At 40.6% G+C, this 24,237-nt stretch overlaps 1 protein-coding gene across 1 annotated transcript; it reads right to left on the bottom strand.

Annotated features, from left to right (window-relative positions):
- Positions 1-1,499: 1,499 nt before the first annotated feature.
- On the bottom strand, positions 1,500-24,237 carry LOC111567538 (transmembrane protein 151B). The gene is made up of 6 exons (XM_023268726.3): positions 23,711-24,237; positions 12,549-12,887; positions 11,735-11,869; positions 11,239-11,378; positions 11,107-11,146; positions 1,500-9,731 (listed from the first exon to the last, which is right to left on the bottom strand). The coding sequence occupies exons 1-6, from the start codon at positions 23,777-23,779 to the stop codon at positions 8,478-8,480; spliced, it is 1,977 nt and encodes a 658-aa protein (XP_023124494.2). The 5' UTR covers positions 23,780-24,237; the 3' UTR covers positions 1,500-8,477.

A 24,237-nucleotide genomic window follows, 5' to 3' on the forward strand; every position in this document is an offset into this window, starting at 1 on the left:
CTCCTTAAAGCTTGACTGATGTTTGATCACATGGACAGAGAAAAGGCCTTCTGGGGCAAAGTTCAGTGATTAGAAGAAAAAAATAAGAGCTATTTGGCCATAACGACCAGAAATATGTCTAGAGGGAACAAGCTAATCTAAAGAACACCAAACCTACCATCAGGCATGGTGGTGGCATTATTATGCTCTGGGGCTGTTTTGTTCTCGGTGGAACTGATGCTTTACACAAAGTAAATGGAATAATGAAGAAGAAGGATTACCTCCACATTCTTCAGGGAAACCTAAAATAATCAGCCAGACGGTTGATCTTAGATGCAGTTGAGTGTTCCAACAAGACAATTACCCCAAACACACATCAAAAGTGGTAAAGAAATGGTGAAACCAGCTAGAATTAAGGTTTCAGACTGGCCTCTCCAACATCCTGACTTAAACCCTATCGACAATCTGTGGATCGTAATGAAGAAACAAGTCTGTCAGAAAGCCAACACATTTAGTTGAACTACACCAGTTCTGCTAAGATGACACCAAAAACCACTAGTTGAAGTGAAAATGGCCAAAGGACATTTAACCAAATGTCAAAAAAGCTTTATGTATGTTTTTGATCCAGCAGATTTTGTCATATTTCCAGAAGACCAATAATAAATCTATGAAAGGACAAAAATGCTTGATTTTTGTGACAGACACATGGGTTTCAATGATTCCGTCACAGATAATTACAAGTTGTAGGAGTCAATGGGAACTAATTCCTGCTACGATATACATTGTCTTCACAAGTGTATGTACACTTCTGGTCACTGATGTAATTGTGAAAGAGGTACTCTACTGATTTATTATTGTGCTTTCATAAACTTTGGGGAACTTGTGACACAGATTAAATCTTAACTGTAAAGACTCATACTCACAGTTTCTTGCAGACACCTGAAAACTTTGGCTGTATCTATCTGGCATGCTCTTTGTCCTTCAGTTTCACCTGATAAAGATCAAGATGAAGAACCAAAATTAATTTCCCTGTAAGTTCATTGCAAGTAACAGGAAAGTGTGCAGGTGTCTTTTCTTCTCATATAAAAGGCAGATCAAAACAGACAAGTTGTGCTCTTAAAGATAAACTAAAATAAAACAAAAGAATTACTGGCTAATCTACAAGTTGCAATATTTGCGGTGAAAATAATATTATGACCGAGCTCGAGAGTCAATTTCACCTTATTTTAAATTACACACAAAACATAGAATTGGTTAAACAGGACCTGAATGCTTATCATCACTTTGAAATGCAGGCTGTTTATTAAAAGCTTGTAGTCTCCAAGTTAAAATCACCGCAGTCAATTTTATTCCATCTTTTTAAATCTCCTTCAAGAGCCAAAAGACTGCCTTAGTGTTCTGTATATACATCACAAAACAAAATCTATCTACTAGAAGAAAATAATCTAATCATACTTGGTAATATGTTTAAAATGATAAATCTATTGTTAAGTTAAAAAAAATTACTAGACAAACCCTGGTTAACCAAGCAGATTGACTTTATTTGTATCTTCCATGATAATTAATTGTCATCATCATCGCCAGGACCGCATCAGTTAACAGAGTTATTGCCACCAGCTCCATTACCTTCACTGTCATCTTCCGCTCGAACGATGTAATTACATTATCTTAAACAGACCAGTGACAAAAGCTATAATCTGGTGTGATATTGACAATCTAATTATCAGTTACATATTAATTAGCTTAAATACTGAGGACATTTTGCTTGACGGTGCTTGAACAGAAAGCCCATTCTTGGCTTCACACATCACTGTGTAAGACAATAATGCATTGCATGTGACATTATTGTTTTAACTCCATAGAGGCGGCATGTACATAACAACTACACTGTGGTGACAGTTCATTTGTTTGACGGCTCACAAGTAATCCAGCGGCATTAAATATTTAGCAAGAAATAAAACGTGGAAATGGGAGCGTGATCGTAGCTTCTGAGGTCTGAACAGAGAGAGGTGGTTCCTGCAGCACTGATGAGCGTCTGACTGAGTGGATTCAAGTTTGACAGCAGATTTTTAGAGCTGAATATCACATGACAGTATCTGAGCTTTTAATACAGCCATCATTTTGGTACCATTTACTACAGGGTCTTTCCATCGCAAATCTAACAATTTTAGAACATTTTCTGCACTACTATCTCTGATTTTCTTGAAATGTTATTGCATAAAATATGTATATTTATAAACATATTTTAACTTGCATCACATACTTTCGGATGGCTAACTTTCACTCTTATTTCTCATCATGCCATTAATTCAGAATCTACACAACGGGACGAGTAGATCAAATAGTATCTGATCATAGGCGAGCTGAAATAGAAAAATGAAGTCCCATCTTTGAGCACATATTAATAAAAATTGCCAATGAAGAAGTCAGCAAGTGACATTTTCTATACTAACTATACTATACTAACTATAACTAACTATATGTAGATTTTTCTTTTTTAAAACTCCAGGATTCTATTCTACTTGCAGATTTTGAATTGATGACATGATGAGAAATGAGTGAAAGAGTGAAAATTTAAGGCTTTTATCCGTAATAGCTCCTGAAATATAAATACTGTCATCCAAGCACATCCTCATCCAATCAAATTTGAATGTGTGAAAAAGTCATGAATCACCAGAGACTAATTGATCTACTTGTCCAATTTTACAGATTCTGAATCAATGGTTTGACAGGAATTAACAGTAAAAATTTAAGGATTTTATCTTTAATAGCTCCTGAAATATAAATATTGTCATTCAAGCCTGGCCTCAAATTTCAACGTGAAAAAAAATTACTGCAAGTGAAGTATTTCAAATATTCATAGTTTATGAAAATCAAAGATAGTTGAGCAGAAGGTCTGGGATTATTTCAGTTGGAATAAAATTACTGTTTTGTTTTTTTGCCCACTTCTGGACAAGACCACTGCTTTTATGCCTTGACATGTTGTTGCATCAGCAATGTACAACAATAAGTTATTCATTGTTCCGGTGCAAAACCAAATCGCACTGATATTGTATCACCACAAATACAAGGCTCAGTAGAGGTACTGCTATTATTCATTATGTGTCTGTGCAAGAACAGACGGTAACCTTGGCTGCTGTTTTTAGCTCTGTGGGAGATTTAATAATGCACACAAACTCACATTGTAGAGTCTGAAGTCAGAGGTCGAAGGAAGACCCTGAATTCTGTTGTTTATTTGTATAAATCCATATTAATATAATATGTGGAAGCTGCAGTTTGGTTTTATTTGGATTATCCAGTGTGAATGTGTGACACAACCTGATAGTTTTCAGCATCAGCATTAGACTGGTCGAGTGTTTCTGAAAATGAAGGCTGAAAATGCGGCTGGAATTCATGTGACTGAGTCAAACCAATAGTAGACATGTTTTTTTTCCTTTATACAGTGTTTGACAAACTCAGTGGGGCCACTCGCCTCACCCCATGACCACAAGATAAAAACAGTATTGACAACAATACATTGGTCAAAATTGCTAGAGCATTTTATAAGATAGTCGAGTGATGAGGTTTGGTGAAGAATTTTGTGTCCACGAAAAATACAAAAAAACGGCTGAATTTGGGAACAAGAACTCAGATGTGTGCTTTAGTTTGTTGAAATAGAATAAAGCTGATCGATCACAAACCAAACCACCTTCCTCTCTGTCACTTTATTTGTAGTTTGTGTGGTATAGAGCAGCACAACGTGGTGGAAATGGAAGCTCCAAGTCATGAATTTTATCCAACAGTGCTGTTATTTCAGTGACTGAAGCTCTCATTGTTTGTGGTTATAAGTTTAGAAAGCTGCTTAGCAACATATACATGTCCAGCCAGAAGCAGGGATATTGCTTAGTAACACATTCAGTCAACGGAAAATAAAAAAGATCAGTGGAGATAAATGCACAATCACTTCAGACTGCAGTGGTGTTTGTGGGTTAAAGCGTTGGAAGATGTTGCACTTCTGGCCACATCCCAGAATCTGTGTTTTTTATCAGCGGTTTCACAAATCACCTGCTTTAACATCTGTGTGTGTGCAGATGTGCAACATGCTTCAGTTTCAATCCACAACACACAAGCAGCTGTTTTCTACCCTTTTGGTTGGTTCACCCTCCAAACACAGTAACACACACGTCGGTGCTGTCACGTTATATAAGGCTTTGCTGCCATCTAGTGGACAAAAGCAACCACAACATACCACAAAATGTAAGAAAACATTCTGAGTGGATTTACACATGAACCGCACCTTTTCATTCAGCCAATATACAAAATACGCAATATAAATGTATTAAAAAACAAACAAACAAACAAACCCTGTGCATGTTGTTGACAAAGATCGCACGACAGGTGAAGGATTATTTTTGCTATATCTATTATTTGGAGTAAATCCTGCCACTTGATGTAAATGTTTGTTGATCATACTATTGCACATTGTGTGGATTTGGTGCAGCCACTTGTATCAGCCACTAATGTCTATATGTGTAAGCACAGGCGATTTCTCTGTTTCTTTGTTTTGGCATGTGAATGAACTTGTACGTGTGAACTTGTGTTGCCACAGGAATGCAGCATTAACTGAAATCCTGAGCGAAAAAACGTTGGCAACGTGGGACACAAAGGCAACATAGCAGGACAGTGCCATGCTTTCAGTGTTTGTGTTCATATGTTTGTGTTCAGACTGCGAGTGCAGGGCGATTATGGGTTTAGGATTAATGTCAGTCTAATCTAAAATAAGCTGTTATAATGGCTGCTTTAACTGCTGTGACTAAACATGCAAGCGCACATGAGTTTGTGAGTGTTTCTGTGTAAGACATCATGGGCACGAAGTTCTCTTGGCACACCTGAAGCGGTGGACACACTTTTGACACACTCTGAGATAATAAAACAGCTTATAAATACCCAGTAACTACACATATTAGTGTAATACATCTGCTTAAGATGAAGAAAAAAAGACTTGCGAGCAAGTATAACTCGATTTGAGGCTCACCAATCCCGGCTCATCAGGAAGCCAAGAGGATTTTGTTTTACAAAAATAAAAAAATAATAGAACAAATTAAAAAACAGCAAAGACATGAGAATCTTCTGCAGCTGACGAAGAGGCATTTGGATTTTAGACATCACTCAAACAAGTTGAAATGTCTACTCAAGTATGCAGATGATACAGTTGTATTTTCTTGCTTTGTCTTCAGAGATTCAGATTTTAAATTCGATCTTTTCTCATTTTGAGTTTATATGACAAACTGGTTATAAGAACAAAAATACATCCTGAATTCCATCCACATTATTGCAATAAAACTTGAAAACTCGTGAAAGCAACATGACCTGGCAAATAAATGAACAAAGACGTGTGTTCAGTGCTTTTTAGTGCTTCTTTTTGTTTAGGGACATTAAATGGAGACAGTTTTATCCACAAGTCGAGAGACTGAGATAATAATTATGTAAAAATAATTGTCTTTTAATCTCACATTTCAGTCTTGTCCAGTTCTCCAGTCACACAGAAACTCATGTCCTCTTTGCTGCTTATTTTCTCCAGTCAGTTTTCTCCCTGTGACTATTTCGTCCGTCAGTTTCCTTGTGCCCAGTTCGGTTTGATGTCCCCGAAAGCTACAGAAGATCTAGAATCGGCGGATGTGAATGTGTGTCAGGATGCTTGTATGAATGTGTGTGCATGTGTGTCCCCTACACCAAACCAGGGCAGCAGTCATGCTCTACTTTTTCTTTGCAAAAAGTTGCACCGAGAGAGAACGTTCGCTGCTGAATCCAGGTTGGAGTTTTCAGTAATGTCCGTATTTGTGTGCCTGTGTGGGGGTCAACATGTCCATTACCTCTATCAGTCAGGAAGTCCATCCAGTGTCGTTTATTTCGCTCCATTTTTGGGAAACTCATTCTTTCAGTGTGCTTTTTATCATCATGTAAGCGGAGAGAGAACAAGGGAGACCCGTCCGGCACCAGGCAGCGGCTGAAGTAACCTTTGAAGGGCGCTATGTAGGGAAGAAATGCTCGACTAACTACTCTAACTGCTTCTTGCTACTTTAGCAGGTTTTGTGTGCTTTGTTAAGTTTATACATGTCAAAGCACTGATGGTTGTGTGTGCCAATTGCCTTTCCTGGGCTGATTTTCCAGGAAAACATACCAACTTAGAAAGTAGGACAGGGCTACTCCCTGCTGATTCTTGTCCGTGCTCTTGTCTACATGTGTCTAAAATATCAGAATCTGTGTTGACTGATCATGGATCACTGCTTTTTGGCACTGCGTTAGCCGTATTTGCTACATAGCTATTAGTAGCTACATGCATCTCTATGCCAGCAAACTTCTACACGTTTTATACTGAGGCGTTGTTTGCAGATAGTTCTTCTTAAGGAGGAGGAGGAGGAGGAGGAGGTAGCAGCGTGGCCAAAGTTATTCTATCACAGGGCTGATAATGACTGACCACTGTCGTTGCTTTTATTTTGAAATTGTGAATCCTTGTTGTAAAGCAATTTTTGTTGTCTGCTCTAAAAATTGAAAGCAATTAAAAGTCAGATTTCTTCTTGTTTTTCTTTTTTTCTTTAAATACAAGAACTTGACTTTCCATGCAGTTCAATATTATGGTCATAAATGAGACAAATAGGTGATTTTTTCATGCCTAAACATATGATATATAGTATATTAATATTGGAGGAAGGTTTTCTAGTTATTGTATTTTTTTTCTTCATACTGTACAGGCCTATCTTTGGGAACAATGTTTTAAACTATAGACACTGTCATAACTGGTGGACATTTTACTCTTTGCCTTCAACGTTCAGCTTCTTTAAAGGCTATTTTTCCTCTTTTGCTCCTCTGTGTGTCGGGTAAATCCACTTACCCACATAATTTGTTCAAATCTCCTTGTGTTTCTTCAAAATATACAGGAATAGAGGTCATAAAAAGCATCACATGAGTGGGAAATATCTGGTTTAGAAAATACGATCCTCTGGGAGAAAGCTCAGCCTCGAGGAGATGTGATATGTGGAGTGAGCTGAGATGAAATCTGATCTCAGCATCTCCAGAAGCAGAGAGGTGTATCACATAACCAACACTTTAGAAAAAAAAAGGAAAGAAAGAAAGAGAGGGTGGTGTAGGAAAAGAGGACGGGAAGGTAATGATGCATGAGCTAAATCAGTTTTTTATGTAAACACCCCTCACTGAAATGTGCAATATGTGCTAATTGCGAAAGAAAAAAAAGATGAAGAATTACACCTCTTAACATATGGTTTTCCTCGTAGAGAGGGATGAGGACGGAAGATGAAGTGCAGGAGAGGTGATAACGTGGAGGGAGAAAGGAGGAGCAGGGTAGAGCTGAGAAGCAGAGGAAGCAACTGCTCTACTTTTATGGATGTAATTTCTATCAGCTCCATAATGGATGGAACGGTGAGGAAACTAATGGTGAAGTATGCATGACAGGACGGGGAGGAAATCGATGTTTCCTCCTCTTTTATTGGCACTGCCTACTGTTACGGGTGCAAGTGAGGCGCTGTGTGGGAGTTGTACAGTAAATTTTTACAAGGCTTGTGTCATGTGGGGCCTGTTCGAACGTCATTTCCTGATCAGAAGACAGAATTGCTGCTCAGAGGGTGATAAATCCTGCAATCATTTTTTTAGTCCTCCTCTTGATTTGATCTTTTTGGCAAATCTGTTCTGTAGCTTTTAAGAATCAGAATTATCTGGTAAATGGAAAATAAGATTTAGTATAGTCTGGTCTGTGTGTGTTTATTTGATTCGCTCCAACACTGGATTTTCTGTTTTCTTGTTCTGCCCTTCTCCCCAAAAGCATTTCAGTATCTTTCCCTCAGCTTCACTACACTGCATTTGTGATCCCGTCTTTTAAATTCTCACCTTATCGTGCTGTAACACATTTCTAGTTTGTTCCTCTGCGTTTCATTTTAGCAAAACTGAAGTTTCAACACCTCAAATACCCTTTTAAACCTCCACTATCACTCGGCTTGTTCACCTTCTCTCTGCTGCTCTCCATGCTGCTATCTTTAGACCTCCCACTCCTGCTCCTGCTGATATATTTGGAAATACATATTCCTAAGTTTTCCCAAATACCTGATCAGCCCCTACATCCCTCTCTCTTCATCTAGGTAGTAAATGCAGGATTTTCTTCCCTTCGCTCATTTTCTTAGCCTCCATCTTATCGTGCTCCTGCACTTTTCTATCAGCTCTTGTCTCCCTCTGAGCTCGTAGGTTTATTGACTTTTTACAGTAAGCACTGCATGTCTTTCCTGTCTATTCTCGCCTCTGAATGTATTTTCTCTTCTCTTCCTTCTTAGCCTTATTCACTTACTTGGACTTCATCTCTGTTTCCTTGGTAATTCTGTCTATTGCAGATCTATTCTTACCTCTCTCTCTTTCTTCTGGCTGCATCCTCTCTTCTCTTTCTGTGTGTGTCCTCTCTTTTCCTTCTGTTCTTTCTGCTTGAACCTTGCAGTTCTTACTCATGTTTCTCGTTATCACATGTCATCTCCAGCATGGCAGCTCTCCTCTCCGTGTATAATAAGGACAGGGAAGAAGAATGCGTCCTGGTAGGATGGAGGTCGATCCCTGTCCCCCTCCCTCCCCTCCCTCACCTCTCCTCCCCCTCCGCTCTCTTGCTCTGCCTCCTCGTCCCTCTCTCTCCCTCCTCTCTCCCTGTCCTCCCTTCTCCTCAACTCCTCCTCCTCCTCCTCCTGCTCCTCTTCCTCGTCATCGTCGCCTTCTCCTTCAAGCACTCCTCTGGTCTCCTCATTGTCCTGCCTTGAACCTAGCCCCAGGAATCCTCCCCCTCCTCCTCCTCCTCCACCACCTCCTCCTCCACCACTTCCTCCTCCTCCCCCATTCCCTCCTCCATCCTCCCTGCCTCCACCTAGCCCTCCCCCCATGCTTCTTGAATGAAACAGGCTGTTCTGGCGCCCGCCTCCGAGTCTCCCCAGAGAGATTCCACTCCGACTGAGCACCAGTCTTCCTCCGATGCTTCCTCCTCCAGGCCCTGCCGCCCTGATCCCTGCCACGGTAGCATTCAGCAGCGCTGTGGTTCCCATTGGGGCCCTTAGCCTGGAGGGAAGACTGGCGCTCGATGTGGTCCTCCGGCATCGGGGGCAGCTCTGTAGAAGGTAAGCCGAGTTGAACACCACAGGCAGAGCCAGAGGAGGCGGGTTGGTGCCCTGGCTGGGGGTGGTGCCCGGAGGCCCGGAGATGGGCGTTGAGGCTGTGGGGTTTGTCCCCCCACTTGTGTCCAAGTCCATAAGGAGGGCTTCAGAGTAGCTCGGGACCATCTGTTGGTTACAGCGGATGTGCCACTCCAATTCTGTCATGTCCACTGTGTTGACGCGGGAGATGGCTCTGTAGCTTGTCCCATTCAGGCCAATTCCAATCCCAATCCCCCCTGGATGGATTCCATTCTCAGTCCCTCTTTCAACCCCGTCCCCTCTTCCACCTCCACCCGGCCCTCCACCGCCGCCTCCCACTGTATCCTCATCCTCCCCAAACAGCTTCTCCACATGGTAGTGGACATATGCTGTGCGATATTCAGACACGACTCGCAAGGGCCATGATAGGAGGAAAGCAGAAGCCAGCCAGAACACCCGGTGCCTGGAAAACCACGGCTGATGAGCGGGATCTGGGAACGCCAGGATGTGCTCACGGAAATCCACGTTCTTCAGGTGCATGCCTTCCCTGGCCTCCATGTAGTCGTCAAGACCTTCGTTCTCCCCAAAGAAGCGCGCTCGCTTGCAATCAAAGAAAAGAGAGTAAAATAACGTGTTGTTTAAGAATTACTGCTGAAATGATAGAGAGAATACATTCAAAACTGGTTTGAGTAATTTACTGAACAAGGATACTTTTTATGGGTTTTGCTCAGTTTAGCAGGCTTCTCCACATTTATGAAGACAAAATGGAAGACTATGATTAACTCTATGAGCTCTAGGCTATTTTCAGGGTAATTTCACTACCTTAACTTTTAAGCTTCTATCTTGGTTCTAGAAATTGAATGAAATAGCTTTCAGAACAGTCAAGGCTTTTCAGATCTTTCATCATTTGATATATTAATCCCTTTTTTTCATTTTTCATCTTCATATCATGAAAAAAACATGATGAACATTATTTAGTTGCTATGTATTTAGAAGTATATCATCATACAATGATACCAGTAGAGATATATTTTCATGATTGTTTAGGGGAGATTGTCTGGAATCTGGTAATGTCACGACCATGGTGTTGAGATGCTCTGTGACTTATAAATTGGGAAAAGTATGTGCTTAATGCCTAACAGCAGTAAATGTAATTATTTTAGTAACTTGCTTGTTTACATACAGCGACCTACAACATTTGAATCATTTTAATGAAAAGCAAACCTATTATTTTGTCCTTTTCATACACAGTTGGATGCAATGTCTGCCCTGTGTTCAAGACAATGCGTAACTTTCAAAACTGGATTACTCTTCGGCTCATCTGAAAGGGTGGATTCTGGTGTATATTTTGATATCTGGTACACTTACATTACAGAACAACAGGGACTTTGTGGTTTATACAACTGAGAAGCAGGATTGTAAAAATAGATATTACATTCCTGATGTTAAATCTCTTTTCATAGCATCTGACTTTAGTATTCACAAAAACAAGCACATTTACCAGTTCTACTTTTTCCTGTGATATGATATTAACATTATTGCATAAACACACACATATCTGTATTGTATTGATTTTAACATATCTAGATATCGACATCATATCTATGCAATGACAAGTTCATGAGTAATTCAAACAAGAGTAAAGGGTGTTTAAAAGGGCACTCAGCTGTTTAACAGAAAAAAGCTGCTAGTATTGTTGGACAGGTCATTTTGCACAGTTTCATTTGATATGTGCAACACCATGCTGCAATAAATACTTCAACAACAATTCAACCAAGAACATAGGACATGAACCGGCAGTGGAACGTCGTTTGTTGGGTTATTTGTCCTCCTTCTTGAGATTAAAAGGCAAAACAATGAATAAATTATTTGAAAACTAAATTGATTGAAATGACAATAATCAATATTTGAAACTTGAGTAATAACATGAAAAGCACAATTAACTATTCGAAATACACTTTCTGCCACATCTTACCTGGGTGAGGTAGGCAGCTTCTGCACGTGCACTTGAGAAGCTAAAGAAAAAAGTAAATGAATTTTATAAAGCAGTTGCACTTCAAAGATTAAATTCAGTCAGCCAGTGCTAAAATTGATATATGTCTGGTACCTGAAACACTTGGTGAAACGGAGGCGAACAGCAGGGTGCAGCTGCAAGTCGAGCAGCTCCTTTGATACGTCTTTGACACCATAGCGGGCGTAGTCAAACTCTGAACTGGAGGCGTGAGTGTTGACCCGCTCATGGTAGACCTGAGGAGTGAAGGGCATCGACAGAGGGAAACAGAATGACAAAGAAGAGAATGGAGAGGAGGAGGAGGAGGGAGAACAGAAGAGAAGAGTGACAAAGGAATTTAATAGTAAGACATTTCAATCTTTACATATGTTTCAGCATCAATAAAGCATGGTTACTAAATAGAATATTGTTCTTACTGCACACAGCTGTTTGCACACAGCCCCGCAATATTTCACTATAGGAGAAATTTGTATAGCAGTTATTATAAAAGCTTACAAATTAAGTTTTACAGTGCAGCTACAAACATAAAAAAGAAAGGGTGAAACTGAGTCAAAGTGTAAGTGTGTGTGTGTCCTAGGAAGAGTCTCTTCACCTGTGTGGTCGTATATGCATCTCCATTGCGGTATCTCGTCACCTGTCTGGTCCTCCTCACATAGTGATAGCTGATGGCCTTCCACCAAATACAGGGAGTGGCCTGCTGAAGCCTCTGCACACGTTCATACACCTCCTGTGTGAAAGAACAAAGCAGGAATCTCATTAATTAATGTCACTCTTACATAAAACCTGCATGCTCTATAGTCTCTAAAAATAGTAGTCTGTTAAAAATTTGATAAAATGCAACATTGCCTGAAATGTTCTTGCAATGGCAGTACAAGCAGCCATTCTGTTTTGCATAAAATCTAGTAAAAGTCTGAAATCTGGAGCAAAACAGGCTTTGCCAAGGATCATCACAGTGCGAAAAAGATGTTTTTGGCTGTGGCAGATGAACAACTACATGCAATATGCTACTGGATTCAAACAACACATAGCTAGAAAAACAGACTGATGACCCCAGGTCAGCTTTTCTCCACATGGCTGAGTGTGATTTTTTTTCCACACTCAAGTAGAAAGTTGTAAAATTGTGTTCTCTCCTCATGAAATATTAAAGGTCTCCAAACTGCATTAAATGTGGGCCTATTTAGAGCAGTGATTATTGTTTATCTTTCCCAAACGCAGTTGTTTTTATTGATTTACCCATTTTATTTTAATGATTTTGCAGACACAATACAACAGTCAATATGTAAACAGATTTTCCTGTTTAATGTCTTATTTCTCTTGCAGCTGTAAACCTCAGCCTGCTGGATGTTGAGGTCGACGTCTTCAACCATGGTGTTAATTTCAGTGGTAAAACTGGATTTGACAGATACCTGGAATTCAGCATGAGCCAACATGGCCGTCTTGGAGAAGCAGTGCCAACATTCCACCAGGTAAACCACATAGAGCATGGCCAGGAAGGCCAGGGGGATATAGACGTAACCGCTAGAGCACGGACTCTCCAAGTGCAGGAGGTCACTGTAGTAGGCCGCCGAGGTGGCGTCATCGTCACTACCGAGAGTGATGGAGGCGGAGCCGAGGACAGGAACACGACAGAGAGCGCACCAGGCCAGCGTGGCAAAACAGCCGTACATGAGGAGGGTCAGGAGGAGGCACTTCCAGTGGGACTCCCGACACAAAGAGGAGGCCAGAGACTGCTGGACTGGCCTTTGCTATGAGGGCACAGAGAGAGAGATGACAGATTAGACTTTACAGAATGCTGACAGATCTTCAAATCAGGTTGCATCACACACATGAGGACGAACTTCACAGACATTCTTCTCTCTAATCTCAGACATGCGCATATTGCAAGATCGGAAAATAATGGAGCATCACACACTACATGATATTATTAGGATTACCGTACCAGAGGAAGCAATCAGGCAGCAGTGCACCAAATCACACGATCTCATGGGGAAACAGATGTATACAAAATGGAGACTGTGCAAGTTTCTAAGTACAAGTCTCAATGATAAATCTGAATGAAAAAAGTTTAGGGAGATGCACATGCTAGCTATTCTTCAGGAAGAACTCCGTTTTAATATCTCTATACTAGCAAACGTTAGCCTCAAGCACTAGAATGTGCAGTATCCCTTGGCAACAGGGTCATCTGCTCTAAGCGCTGGCATGATCATCAGAATTATCATGATTTTAAGTCACAGATACCAAACATGTTGCACAAGCTGATATATGTTACAATTATCGATTGATTTTACAGAAAAAATATTTTTATTTTACTTTCACATATAAATAAACAGACCACTGCTTTCACTTCGATGTTGTAATCTGTATCAAAGTAAGACTAAAGTTTGTTCTTCATCTCCTAGAGGGTATATATCAGTAAAATTGTTCCCAAATTATCTCACTGGATTGGATTACGGATGTTCCTTAAACGCCTGACATGCAGGTTATAATTGAAGGTTGCTTGGCAACTTTGCACAGAGAAGTCTCGAGTCTCCATTCAGTGACTGCAGCACATCAACTCAGGCAGGTATGAGACCAAAATTACTTTTAAAAAGAATGAAATAAGTTTTCCTAATGTCAGATTTACCCAACTTGAAATCAAATACCCTTATCTAAATGTTTTCTATGAGGATTTTAAAAATCAATATGGCAATTGATTATATTAATTTGCAACATCAAGTTCAAGATTAACATTCCATTAATTGTGCAGCATTACAATTAATCTGTCTCCAGTAAAAAAAAAAAAAGTTGCAGGATGTTTCAGTTAGGTTGCCTAAACAACACACTTCATGCTATGTGATTAATGCACACGTACACCTTGCAATAAACTGAACTGATAAACCATGCAGCCCTACTACCAGTCTGTGATATTCTTAATATAGCAGGGCCAAAACATTTGACAAACTTCTATGTACTCATGTTGACAGTCAAGATTTTGATAAATAATACAGCATGCTTCAGAATGTTAATATTTAATCACGTCAGACAGGTGAAAACGATTGCAGTTATGGTTGCTACAAGAAATAATAAGGTATGAACAAAGATTTAACACACCTGGTGACCCCCTGGTGAGATTTTAATAACCACAACCTTCCTGTTTGGTAAACAGTGTCATATTACGGAGCGTAAGCTGAGGTCTTCACCAACAGAATGCATTACGCTGAACCATACCCATCACAGGATAAGTGCTGCACATTAGACGCACGCGCTGTTTATGCCGCTCTCTAAGTGCACGATGCCTCACTTGCACTGTGAAGACATCATATTACAGTGCACTCAAACACACACGCATGCTTCAGATACATGCATAGATGCTCTAATGTGCCCTTCTTCTCTCTCTCTCTCGCCATCTTTCTATCCACACTCACGCCAGCATGCACGTTCTCAGAATTGTAATGCAGCCAGCGAAAGAGTATGTGAATAATTTAGATGATGCTTCTAGACTGTTCTGTAGCCAACTGACTCCACTCCGACATCAGCGGCATATCAGTGCTGCTGCAATCGGTGTGTGTGTGAACGAGGGGAAAAAGACAGAAAGCTGGGAAGCGATGTGCCAAAAGATTGTGTGCTATATTTGTCATGTGTGTGGGCATGAGGGAGCACAGGTAAAACACACCTGTACTGCCTGAGTCATATGTGCTAAGAGGTGTTTATGTGGGTCTGTACTTGCATGTGTCCTCTCTTTGTCTCTGCCTGAATGCGACAAGGCGAAAGAGCAACAAAGCAGATACCAAAAGAAAAAACACACAGATGGGATGACACCATTGTCCTTCCCTTCTCTCAGTCAAGTCTGCCTGTCCTGTCAGCACATCACTCCCTCCATTTATCAAACACACAAGCCCTCCCCCTTTATCGCTCACTCTTTGCCTCATGCACACTCTCATCTCCTTCATTGTCCGGCACGATCGCTGTCCACAATTTGCGATTCGCTGGCATATTTGGCTGGCTGCGACACACAGCCATACGCACTGCCTTTCTATTTTTTTTTATTTTACAACTGTACGTCAAGGGCAAGTAGTGAAAGGCAGAATGAAGGGCACCTACACTCCACTAGTCTGTCATCGCTCTGCTAAAGCTCCCGAAACGCGTCCGATTGCAGACTTCGGGAAAATTATCACTGGTGCCAATTTCATATTTTCTGCTTCCTGAATGCCTCCTCTCTCTACATCCTCCTTCATTTATTCTTACATAATCCTTCTTTTCCTTTCCTCCTCCTTCCCCGAATCTTCCCTCCCATCTCCTAAGCATTTACTCTCCAATCCCAACCTCTCCTCCCCCTTCGTCTCCTCTGTTACATCCTCTTTGAAAGTCTGTCTCTAAGTGGATTGATTGGGCTAAAAGTGTAGTGTAGCGGCAGAGGGGAGGAGGATGAGGAGCGTGAGAGAGACGGAGAAATGCTCATGAACTTTTCATGAATGCAAGTATGAAAGGAAAACAAAATGAGAGAGAGGGAGGAGAGAGACTAAAGAGATGGCAGCAGTGACAGACTGCACCTCTCTCCAGGGAAGCTCACTGCCAAAATCCATCCTTTTCGTCCTTCTCCCTACGTCCCCCCGTCTCTCATTTTGCCTTGTTGCCTCTAAATCCCTCCTTGTTTCCTGTTAAGTTTTTCAGATAAATGTCACCCAAAGAGGAGAATGTCCTAGAAAATAAAAGACAACTTGCAAGGTTCTGGTCCAACATTTTCATCCAGACTCTGCAGCTAGTGTGTGCGGCCAGTGTGGGGGAAATCAGCCAAGACAGGAGTCAAATTATTCCTGGATGCACTTATGCCAATCAGTTTTTGCCAGTATGAGCAGTTCTTATTCCCACAGGTAAAGACAAGACATGCAGCAATGTGCTGTCCCTGAGTGGCACAGCCTGGAGACAGCTTAATGAGCTTAGGGGTGAAGCAGTGCTACCAGTAACTGCAAATTACCAGCTTGTAGTTGTATGTCTCCACCAACCAGTAAGGTGGGAGTTTAAATCCATATTTATCCAGACTCATACAGTGAGTAGAGAACACTTAGAAGAGAATTTAATAGTTGGGCACTAAGGGTGCAAATTTAAAACAGTTTTCTTCATCAGTAGTTGTCAGCTTTGAAAATCTATAATTGACTTAGTGTTAAAACAAATAAAACTCAGTGCATTTTTCCCAATATGCTGATACAACTATCATTAAGCACAGATAGATGACAGTTGGTGCAAAAGCATATCAGACACTGTCAACACAAACTATGGTTTATCTTGCTGTTTTGAGCTCTGACCAGAAGCCATTAACTGCCATGGGAATCTTTCTCATGGTTGTCCTTCAGGTTATTCCATCTCAAACCATCAGGGGCCTTAAGCTGACCATCAAACCAAGGTTTATTTCAACAAAGTGTAGTCCAAAAATGAAGACTATGCCCATATTGTAAAGTATTCTATTCTATTCTATTTGTTTTGTTTTGTATTATTGTGACATGCAGAAAATATCATGCGCTGACTTTTGTACTATTACATTTTTTTGATAATGTCTTTACAAAAGATTGTATAACAGCCACATGTTTTCATATTTTAACTTAACCACTATCAGAGATTATTTGATCCAATTATCCAATTTGGTAGATTCTGAATGAATAGCATGTTTAGAAATAAATGTGGAATTCAGGCTTCCATCTTTAACAGTTATCTTTAGTTTCAAATACCAATGTGGGAAAAAATGCACCTAAAGTGAGTGTTGGCCCCTCTTAATAACACTTAGGTGATTGTTATGAATAGGAATAACAATGCATATGAGCAATATTAGTGGGTTTATAAATGTCGTATCTGTCGTTTCTGACCACAAAAAAATGAAAGACGGTGAGGTCCCCTGAAAACCATGGTGGCAAAATCCATCACTGACTTTAAGTGACTATTTATCAAGAATTTCTCTCCAAGCTTTCCAGACATTTACTGTTCATAGGTATAGTTTGGGAAAAGTTAAGTCACAGTGGCCTTTTAACACTAAGATATCAATGGGATGAATCTTCAGACAACCCAAAAACTAAACTCCTCTAGCCACAGCTTCTGCCGTCGTGGATGCAAAGTAAACCAGTCCAAAGTCACCACACAAAACAAAAGAAGTTCACACTGAACAACTGATGTTCAGAGAATAATGAAACATTTTGTACTCGGCCTGCCGTTAACTTTTACATGATGCTGGCAGTTCCTAGAAACAGGACTTGGATATGGGACTGAGAAGCCATTTTAATTAGCAAACGGCTAATGAGGGGTCAAATTCCACATCTAGGGACAATGCAGACAATCACGTGGAAAACAGCAGTTTGAGCTCCTTCATTTATAAGACCGAATGTCTATTACAGAGAAGAAGTGCCTGGAAAATAGGCAAAGCTCGTTCCAATGCCTTCATAGTTTTTTTTCTCGTGGCACTAATTTCCAACTTGAGCTCGGGGAATCTGCCAATATCAAGACCGAACAGAAATTTACAATCTGTACATGTCACTGCCTGCAACTCTGAGATTGAAGCAACACAGATTTCTTACTTGCGGTGTTTAAAAAAAAAAAATCTGAATTTACAGTGAAATGGTCATGTAAACTCCCAATTTAGTTCAGGTAGTCAACATAGCAAATGCAAATCAGACATATAGTGTATGTGCATCCATAATTTCTCTCAATATTTTATTCTTTAGTCCAGCATGACAGATTTGAGAAAGCAAACAAATTCTCGCATACTGCAGGTATAATCAGACCTCTTTGATGCAGGTTTCTCTGCAAGTAAACGCTTCTGGCTCTTGTCTGCCTCACAGATACTTAAAGCATAGGGTCTGATCCAAGTGCCTCTTTAAGGTCTGACCACAATGCAAGGCGGGTTGTTGGAATCATTTTTGTATGAGAAAGTAGTTCTTGGTAAACACAACATCTTCTGTGCTGCCACAAAACCCTACAGCTCTTTGGATGTGCCATGATTCTGTATGTGTTACAGCTGCCTGTGTCGAGCCTTTGCTCTTGTTTCGTACAGATCAGAGGCAAATCTCAGCCTCCTTGACATCATTATGAAAAGAAATCTATATAGCCGAGTCTAGATGGTGTCAGCTTTCATTTTTTTCAGACTGAAAGTTTGGACCGCCTTCCTTACAGGCTCTTTGAAGAGGACAAAAACAGGGTGGTCTTTACATGACACATTCTGCTTCACTAATGACATATCTGAGTAATTTATGCAGAAATGAAAACACTTACATATTTTCATTACATTGCTGGGCACTACGGAGAGCTGTCTGGAAAAAAGAGCCCACATAGCTGACAGGAATCTTAGACCGCAGGTCGTGTGAGTCAGAGATTTCAAAGAATTGTCTCTTGGATTTTAAGCACGTCATGCAAACATTAGATATATCCTGCTTCAGATAACAGTGCAACTGGCAGGGCTTTTTCAGCAATTCTATTTGCTTCAGCCAGAAAAATCTCATTGTTTTTGTTGAATTTACTGCCACATACTGGCTCTTTGCATTCATGTGTGCGCAGGTCCAACATGAATCTTTTATTACTTACTGTTTCATTTTCAGGTCGTTATTCTATAGTAAAACTAGCTGGGGTTACATTTTGAACAGTGGACATGAACACTTTGTAACGGCTCAAATATTAGATGAAAAAAACTCTACTTTGTGCAGCGTGCATAATATATTTACATACCCCTCCCTGTATTGAGGTGTCTGATAGAAAACAAGTGCTGCTCTCTCCCTCTCGCTCCCCCTCTGTGCCTGGGCTCATACTGATTCAGCTGGTTAGGTGTGACTGGAGCAGCTATAATTAGCAATCCTAGCATGTGGGTGGCAAATGAAATGAGGAAATGAGGAGAGGAAAATGTGCTGTTGATGCCTGCAGTACAGTGTTAAAAAGGCTTTCAGAGCAAATGGATTGAGTCAGGTTTCTACTAACTGTGCTGAAACAATAAATAAATTGTTAACACTTGATGTGGTGGCAGTGTGTCATCATATGCTTACAATCTGACATTCCTTATTGTTTTACAGTGAGCTCAGTGGAGGATAAAAAAACCCAGCAGTGGCAATTATTAGTGAGTAAGGTCTAGGTCTCCTACTCATAAATGAAATATCACTGAAAGCAGCAGTTAGCCTATACATCAGCTTGAATTAATGTCACTTACATTACTGTAGAGGAAAATGGCAGATACTGTACATTTTCACAGCAGATGCCTCAAAACATCCACAAAAACCTCTCAAACAACTGCAGCATAATCTGATATTCTACTGTCCATCTGTATGAGTCATTGTTTTGCCAACGTATGGGGGGAAGAACTGTTTTTGAATCTCATTTACATCTCAGGAAGAAAAAAATCAGTACCAAGGGCACACTAAAAGCTAGGATTTGGGCCTGAATTTATGGAAGTGTTTTTATCAGGGCTGATAAAGATACCAATGATCAGTAATCAATGAGACTACTTGTAAAAATGAAAATCTTGGTTTCAGAATATAGAATAACAAACTCCAACACATAACTTTGTTGAAAGGTTGAAAGGTTTGCATATACCCGGTTAAAAGTAGGGATGTCCCAAACAAATTCTTCTTTGTCCCCAATCCGATCTGAGTCATTTTATCCCAATCCTAGATTATACAATTTGAAAAACATTAAAGTTATTAAAATCGATCCAATTCCTCAGGAAAAAAATGCATTTCAATGCATTTCTGCACTTAAGCTGAGGTTAAGAACCTTTTTGTAAACCTCAGATAGGGCACTGTCTGAAACGCAGTATGGAAAAAGTGGGGTGTAGCATGGCTCAACGCTCCAAAGGAAGGTCAAAATCTGTATTCTCTACATGCATGTAAGAAAATGTTTGGTACATTAGCTGCAGTTCCTCTTACTGTTTAATACTGTAGTGACCTGAAGAGGCAGTTCCATGTCGGTAAGCAGAAAGCATTATGGGGGTTTAGCTAGCAATGGCAAAGATTTCTGTGACACCTAATGACCTCTGACTAAAGCTGGGATCAAGTAGAAAATCTTTCCAGTATCCCAATGATGTTTATCGCAGCCTAAAACAGTTTTTGTCATCAAGTAAATGACTAGTGAGTGATTACGCTGCCGATTGCTGATCCAAAATAATATTCAAAATCTGCATCCTAAAAGTCTGCCACAAATTGTGTTCTCTTTCTACAACACCTGTGTGATGGCAGAGGTAAAAGAAGGACGGGGCTTAGGTTTGTGTATCAGTCAGGAAAAAAATGCCTTCATTGGCCCTAACCCTGATATTTGAAACCATATCAAGACTTTCCTAAATTAACGAGAACTTTTCAACATTCTTCCTTTAGTGTTGTTAAGGCTATTCGTTGCAGTGGGTAACCAATCAATTAGTGCTGTGTGTGGGACATTGCTCGAGACTATAGCGTTTGAAAGTCAAAGAAGCGCATTTTAAGATGAATTTTTCAAAATGGCGAATTAACCAAATCTCATACTGTTGATAAAATGTACTTTCAAGGTTGTAACCTTTTACCTCTGCAGCAAATGTGCAATCTGCTACCTTATTAGTTGCAGGTGTAAATGGCGATTAATCAACGATTAATTCAGAACACCTGTAAAGCTGAGTGTTACGTTCGTTGCAAAATCTAAGTGTTACATCTATGCACAGAGTGAAACATATGCTGCCAAATTAAACTTGCGTGCATGGAATAACTTATTTAAAGAGACACTTTTCCAGCAAGGAAAAAGATTTAGAGCAGACAAAAATCGCATGTGTGTTAATTTTAGATGAAGTGTTTTAACTTGATATATTCTTCCCACCAAAAAACAGTAGTTTCCTGAACACATCTGATGTTGGATAGCCTTGTATCACACTTTTCTGTGTAAAAATTCCATTTTTTAAAACCAAAATTCTCTATTAGTGAACCTAATGGCCGGCTTACACAGTGTTATTCTTTTTTATACTGCATACTGAATTTTCTGGCTTCTTTCAACAGCATAAATGTGTAGATTTTTGTGGGAAGTTTCATGATTCTGTAGAAATCCAAACTGACTCCTCTGTCAATATTTTCGTGGGGATTTGGCTTCGTGATTGTTGACACATTTTGTTGTTACTCTTATCTTTTCCACACCTTTATTTTGATCATGCAACTCCTTCATTCTTTTTACACATTACATTGTTTTCCTCCGCCTTCTGTCAATACATATTTTGCAATTTGGTAGAATGCAGCCTTATCATTTGTTGGTGAGACTCGAAAAGAAACCAGAAACGCTCTGGTTAATGCAACAGACCGCCCTGCTAATGGAAATACGGCAGAATCATTTCCATGTCAGAATGACTACATAAAGGTACATGTAATTCAAAATTGAAATTTTAATGTCTTGCTGCTCTACTTCAGTTGTATTAATGCTTGTGCGAGCGTACGTGCATGCCCATGTGGGCAAGAGAGTGAATGAACTTAGGGGAGATATGAGAGTGCAAATGCTTGAGAGGCAGAGTCAAGGAGAGAGAGACGGGAGGACGAGGCTGTAAACTCCACAAGGCAAATCTAAAACAGGAAGGAGACCAAGAGTGGAAGATGAGAGGGAGTAATGGAGGCAGAGAACAGATGCAGGCTGAAATCATTGCATTACATCGCATTGTCTGCACTGCAGGTACAGATAAAGACAGAGAGTGGTGGAATAAAGTGAAAGGGATCATTTAACAGGATTAGCAACTCTACATATTATACACTTAGGGCTTTATATTATTACTACTCAAGAGCCAAATGCTTAATTCTGTCTCTTTTTGTCATTTTTATTAGCCATTTCATAGTTCAGCAAAGCTTAAATCAAAGACTGAACAATATAGCGATTAGCTTAATTTACTGGACGATATTGGCCTATCAGTGTGATAGCAAATATCCTTAAGGTGATTGAGAAGTGAGTGGTGTCAACACGTAGTTTATAAAATAAGGTGGCTCTGACACCACTATTTACAACACTGTGTCTGCAGCACATGCAGCACAAAACACATCACAGCTGAGCAGATGATGATGCGGAGTCAAGTGGTGTCTTCACGGTACGTTGCCGACTAGTTGGTAAAATATATTGTAGCAAATTTAATAGCCAAAGAACCCATAACTTTCCTTATATAACAAATACTGGGTATCATTACACACTGGAATTTTTTACTCCCAAAAGTTGGCCCCAGAAATCTAATGTGGCTGTCAGGCTCTCTATGTAATAAAGAGTGGATGGACAACAGTAAAAGATAAAGTGAGTTTCTTGCCTTGAGGCCACTCACGTAGGATATTTAAAGCTCATTAGAGCTAAAACAATTAGTCAATCTATCTACCGTTCAACTGGCACACGAATGAAAGGCCGCCAGAATAAAAAGCTCATGATTTGGTGCTTTTCGATGTTTAGTGAAGTTGTCACTGGTATATATATATATTTTTTTTTGACTATTTTCTGACATTCTTTAGACACAAACACACAAAAAACATAAACTAATCAAAAAGGGAAGTCTGACTAATGGACAACTGAAAGCTTACATTCATAGCCTTCTTGTTCAACTGCACACAACTCCATGCTTGTTAAACTTAAACTCTATATTAATTTTCCAAATTACACTTATATATCACACAACATGCATACTGTGCTGTTTTTCTTAAGATCTAGAACCGCCTGCCGAGTGTTAGCGAGAATAACAGCATGCCCAGATATTTTTTCTTGGCAACTGACTTATATAATGTGTTGCCATGGATAACACACTCTATATCTGTTGCTTTTTGCGCAAATTAAAGAGCTGTGTGAGTAATAGAGGAGGTGGTGAATTGCTTAGGAGGAGAGGTTACTGGCTAAAGACATGCGAGTGTGTTGGAGGGGAAACGGGTGTGTGCTGAAAACTATCCTCCAAACAGAGTCGAATTCAAGGCTCTGTATTGTATGTAAACATGACACTTTGAGGGAGATGATATTTTTCTATGTTTCCAGTGTAAGGACTTGGATTATAAGGGTTCGGCAAAGGTACACTGTGTTTAAAAACAACCATATATGTTAAGGAGGTTGGTATTTGAGCAAAGTAAAAGCAAAAAAGGAAGAAAGCACACTCTCGAAACCATATCTGGTGACAACAAATAAGCGAACATGCTGCTTGGGGGATGTTGTTCTGTGTTTTCCTCCACATTAGGCGTCACTGGTATTTTGGCAGAAATGTGGGTGTGTGGCTGAACTGTGATGTCACCCTCTAGTGTATTTCAGTGGTGACAGCTGGCAGGTGGACCAGCTCCACTATAAAGAAAAGACCATCTCCCCCTAAGAGTAACACATCATACAGCGTTGTATCATATCAGCACAGACATGAAGAGTTCCCTCCCCTCTGTTTACCAAAACCACAGTCTGCTCTCCATTCATATTAAAGCCAAGGTCCTTCTCCGTGTCCTTGCTCATGCACTTAACAGCAAGAGACATGTTTTGTCAATGAAAGAGGCTGTACGTACACATTTCCACTGTGATGTGGAAATGATTGTTTGGGAATTACAGTGGAGCTGCTTCTTGAACTCTAATGAGCAAACGCGTGAAGAAAGGTTAAAGAAAACACATAAAAAATGTCCTTTCTTACCTGCTCTCGTCCCGACCCTTCCTCCAAAATGGGCTCTTCTGCGGTGGCCGTCTCCTCCTCCGTCTGCATTTTACCCTCTTGCCACTCCTTCCTTCCTTAGAACCGGGCACAGGCAGCTCCGTCCCCGGTAACGTCCGAAGGCAGGGACCTCCCCGGCGGAGCAGCGAGCTCGGTCACCCCATCCGCCGCAAGTCGGTATCCAATTTCACGACAGCGGGGCCTGCGGCAAACAAGCATCCTCCGCTCCGGACTCCGCGGTGCTCCGCCCCGGCTGCGTGTCCTCACTGCTCCTCCTGCACCTGCTCCATCCTCGGGCTCCCTGCTCGGACAAAAAAAAAAACGTGACTAAGCATCCAAAGTCAAAGCCTGTCGCCCTCCCTGCCAAACGCCGCCGCCTCCCGTGATGCTGAAGCTGGACGAGCGTGCGTGTGTGCACGTGGGAGCGCGTGACCGACAGTGCAGGGGGGGGAGCCAACCGGAGCGCGGGACATCCAGCCGCAGCAGCAGCAGCAGCAGCAGCAGCACCG

This window comes from Amphiprion ocellaris, chromosome 23 (assembly GCF_022539595.1).
Source record: "Amphiprion ocellaris isolate individual 3 ecotype Okinawa chromosome 23, ASM2253959v1, whole genome shotgun sequence".
Taxonomy (NCBI): Eukaryota; Metazoa; Chordata; class Actinopteri; family Pomacentridae; genus Amphiprion; species Amphiprion ocellaris.

What these genes read in the sequence shown, in the direction of transcription:
- LOC111567538 (XM_023268726.3), bottom strand. Translation starts at nt 23,779, where the DNA reads ATGCAGACGGAGGAGGAGACGGCCACCGCAGAAGAGCCCATTTTGGAG. An exon ending in AAGGGTCGGGACGAGAGCAG is followed by an intron (nt 12,888 to 23,710) that starts GTAAGAAAGGAC and finishes GTGCCCTCATAG; the next exon opens with CAAAGGCCAGTCCAGCAGTC. An exon ending in ATGCATATACGACCACACAG is followed by an intron (nt 11,379 to 11,734) that starts GTGAAGAGACTC and finishes TTCACTCCTCAG; the next exon opens with GTCTACCATGAGCGGGTCAA.